The 3,204-nt window shown below is 35.3% G+C and overlaps 1 protein-coding gene across 3 annotated transcripts in view; it reads left to right on the top strand.

The window, feature by feature from the left end:
- The window catches only part of Slc4a10 (solute carrier family 4, sodium bicarbonate transporter, member 10), a 280,912-nt gene that overhangs the window by 271,177 nt on the left and 6,531 nt on the right, over nt 1–3,204 (top strand). For all 3 annotated transcript variants that reach the window (XM_005393324.2, XM_005393329.2, XM_005393323.2), the window contains one exon: nt 1,604–1,720. In XM_005393324.2, the coding sequence (XP_005393381.1) occupies nt 1,604–1,720 (117 nt within the window). The remainder of the gene's footprint in view (nt 1–1,603; nt 1,721–3,204) is intronic.

Genomic DNA, 3,204 nt, shown 5'->3' with positions numbered 1-3,204 from the left:
AAAAAAAAAAAAAAAAAAAAAAAAAAAATGGCCCATTTTCTCAGTTATTTTATTTTACTTGGTCTGTGGTTAATCACATTTGCTATTTGGTTATGCTTCTTCCCCTAGGGATGTTTCGGAGTATCCTGAGTGCTACCTATAATTAGTTCCATTTTATTTTATTTTTTATTTTATTTAGTTTTGTTTTTCTCCAGTAGCAGGAATCGAACTCATGACCTTGCACTAGCCAGGCAGGCACTGCGCCGCTGAGCTAAACCCCCAGCCCCATTAGTTCCATTTTAAAAGGTTTTTTAAAAAAAGCACCAGGATATTGTGGATTCCCCCAACCACGTGGAAATAGCTCTGTCAAATGCACAGGCTGTAATTATTTATTTAATAAATCGTTATTGATCATGCTTCAAATGTTCAGCTTTGTCTGTTCTTGGAGGAACAGCATGAAACAAATGATCAAGAATCCTTATCCTTATAAAACCTGTATTCAAGTCTAATAGAGATAGAGAACAGAACATAAGCAAATGAACAACCTGTAATACAATATTCTAGATGATAAAAAGTGCAATAAAAACAAAAATCAAATAAAAGTGATGAGAGTGGTACGAGGGATGGAAATAGCTGTGCTATTACTCTATTAAGAGTAATCAACAGGGACCTATTTCAGAAGATGACAATTGAACAAAGCATGGGGAGAGTTCCACAAAGTGAAGGAACACTACGGGCAGGGAAGAGCCTTGAGGCAGCAATAAGCCCGTAGTGTTCTAGAACAGTCAGAGGCATTTTATTGTAACTGGAGAGTCCAGAACAGGGATGAGATGGCAGGAGGAGGTCAAGGCAAGGGATGAGGGGGCACAGAGTTGTAAGGCTATTATAAAGACAGTTTACTCTGAGTCAGTGGAGTGCCACTGCAGGTCATGAGCAAAAGAGACAAGGGATCTGCAATGCTACAAATGTTAGGAGCAAGAGCCTCAGCAATGCACATGCAGGACCTAATCTCTGAAAGGAATTAAGAAAATCACAGCCCAAATCCACAACTGTACAACTAGAAAATTTCTTTACATTTTTGTAGATTGTAAAGTACTCCTCAATTTTAATCATCAAGAATACTGTACAGAAAACAAAACTTGATACATATATACAATAAAGTATTATTTAGCCTTAAAGGGAAAAAAACATGATAATTGCTGTTATATAGCTGAACCTTGAAGGAATTATGTTAAATTAAATAAGCCAGTCCCCAAAAGACACATACTATATAAGTGAACTTATATGAGGCACTTAAAGTAGCCAAAATCATAGAGACAGAATGTATAATGGTGGTTTCTAGGGTTTGGAAAGTGGGAGTTACTATTTAATGGATACAGAATTTCATTTTTACAAGATGAAAAGAGTCGTGGAGAAGAATGGTGGTAACGGTTGTACATTATGAATGTATTTAATAATACTTTTAAAAGTTGTCAAGATGGAAAGTTATATGTATTTTATTACAATAATAAAATTGAGGAAAAAATTTCATGTAAACATAAAATTTTCTTATGTGTAGTTTCTATCATTGAATAACTGTAGTTTCTTATTCACTGTCTTTTACTGTGGGCAAACTCCTATACAGAGATGATCCATCTGTTATCAATATTTCTGATGAAATGTCAAAGACTGCCTTGTGGAGGAACCTTCTGATTACTGCTGATAACTCTAAAGATAAGGAGTCAAGCTTTCCTTCTAAAAGGTTTGAATTTTAAAATAATGAGGTTATACTAATTGCAGTGATTTTATGACACAAATCCACTAGCAAAAGAATGATATTAGTTTCCATCAAATTTTGATCTAAGCTGTTTCCAAAATTATTTTTCAAAAAAGCTAAAAATTATAAATATTATAATGCTATTATGTTTTTCAATTTCTCCTTTTCAAATTAAAAGTTTTCTCCAAAACTATAACAGTGGGGGGGAAATGGAGCTATAAATGAGTCCTAATGCATGACTTTTGGACATTCATTTTAGCCTACTAACTTGCTCTGTGATTTTTTTGTATTCTCTCATCACCTACTTCCCAGGACCCCTTAGATGTCTGACCGCATTTCCCACTCCCTATTTCCTTTTTATAAAGTAATATAGAATGATGGGTGATTTAATGTTTAGTGTATTTCTAGTCACCTATTCCAAGTTCCTGAGAATCTTCCTTAACCTCCTTACCCCGAAACCTTCAGCTATCAAAGTTCTATTCATGCTTACTTGTCTCTCTGTAAATATGTGAGCAAATTTTGTAGTTGTGGGTGCTGATTTTTCAGTGCATGCTTAGGGAAGAATGTGTCCTTAAAAATGGAGAGTTATTGTGGGACTTTGAATTGAATTTTTTGGAATTTATAAATAAGCATTTAAATTATATCATTCAGTCTCCTTAAATGCTAAGCTAAATGAAAAGGAATTCTTGTGTTATGCTAGTATCTCTTCTTATTAGAGAGGGAGTGAGGCATTTGGGATGACATAATTATTGAGTTTCTTTATTTTCATAACCTTAAATTAACTTTATCTACTTAATTTTTATATTACATTTTTGTCATAAGCTCCCCTTCCTAATCACTCTAGAAGCTGATTCCCCAAAGGTAAGAGCCTCTCCATCAAAATTATTCCTTGGTTGTTTTTCCTTATGTTAAATGGTGTCTTCTGGAAAAGTGGTCAGCCTATGTCCTGTGTGAGGAGGCAAAAGACATGGATAGTCTTGGTTTCCAGTGTCAGAGTTTAATGGTGTTATAGTAAGTGTATCTGAAACTTCAGTCAATTTCCTTTCCCTCTGTATCTTATAGAAATGCATCACATATAAGTTAACGGATTTCACAGCACCGTACTTAGTAATGTCATCAAATTCTAGACTGGGAAAAGAAAAATTGGCCTTAAATTAAGTAATTGCAAATCTGGGAGCTTCCATTTATATTATCATGGTACATTGAGCCCTGGCCTTATGAGACATAAATGGAAACATGGGCCATAAAAAAAGAAGCTATACTGGATTTGAGGAATACATTACTTGTTCCTAGTTTTTATCACGCCAAGATGGCATGCAGCTTTAGTGTCATCTCTATCCCAAACAAATCAAAAGACCATCAGTGCATACTGTTCACCCCAGAGGCTGGGGAGTTAGTTCCCTCCCTTTCCCTCCCTTCCTTTTCCCCTCCTTTCCTTCCCTGTACTTTCCCTCCCCTTCCCCTTCCCT

Source organism: Chinchilla lanigera, unplaced genomic scaffold (assembly GCF_000276665.1).
Source record: "Chinchilla lanigera isolate Chin_1 unplaced genomic scaffold, ChiLan1.0 scaffold00048, whole genome shotgun sequence".
Taxonomy (NCBI): domain Eukaryota; kingdom Metazoa; phylum Chordata; class Mammalia; order Rodentia; family Chinchillidae; genus Chinchilla; species Chinchilla lanigera.
The sequence above is the reverse complement of the archived record's forward strand: the minus strand, read 5'-3'. Positions and strand labels throughout refer to the sequence as shown.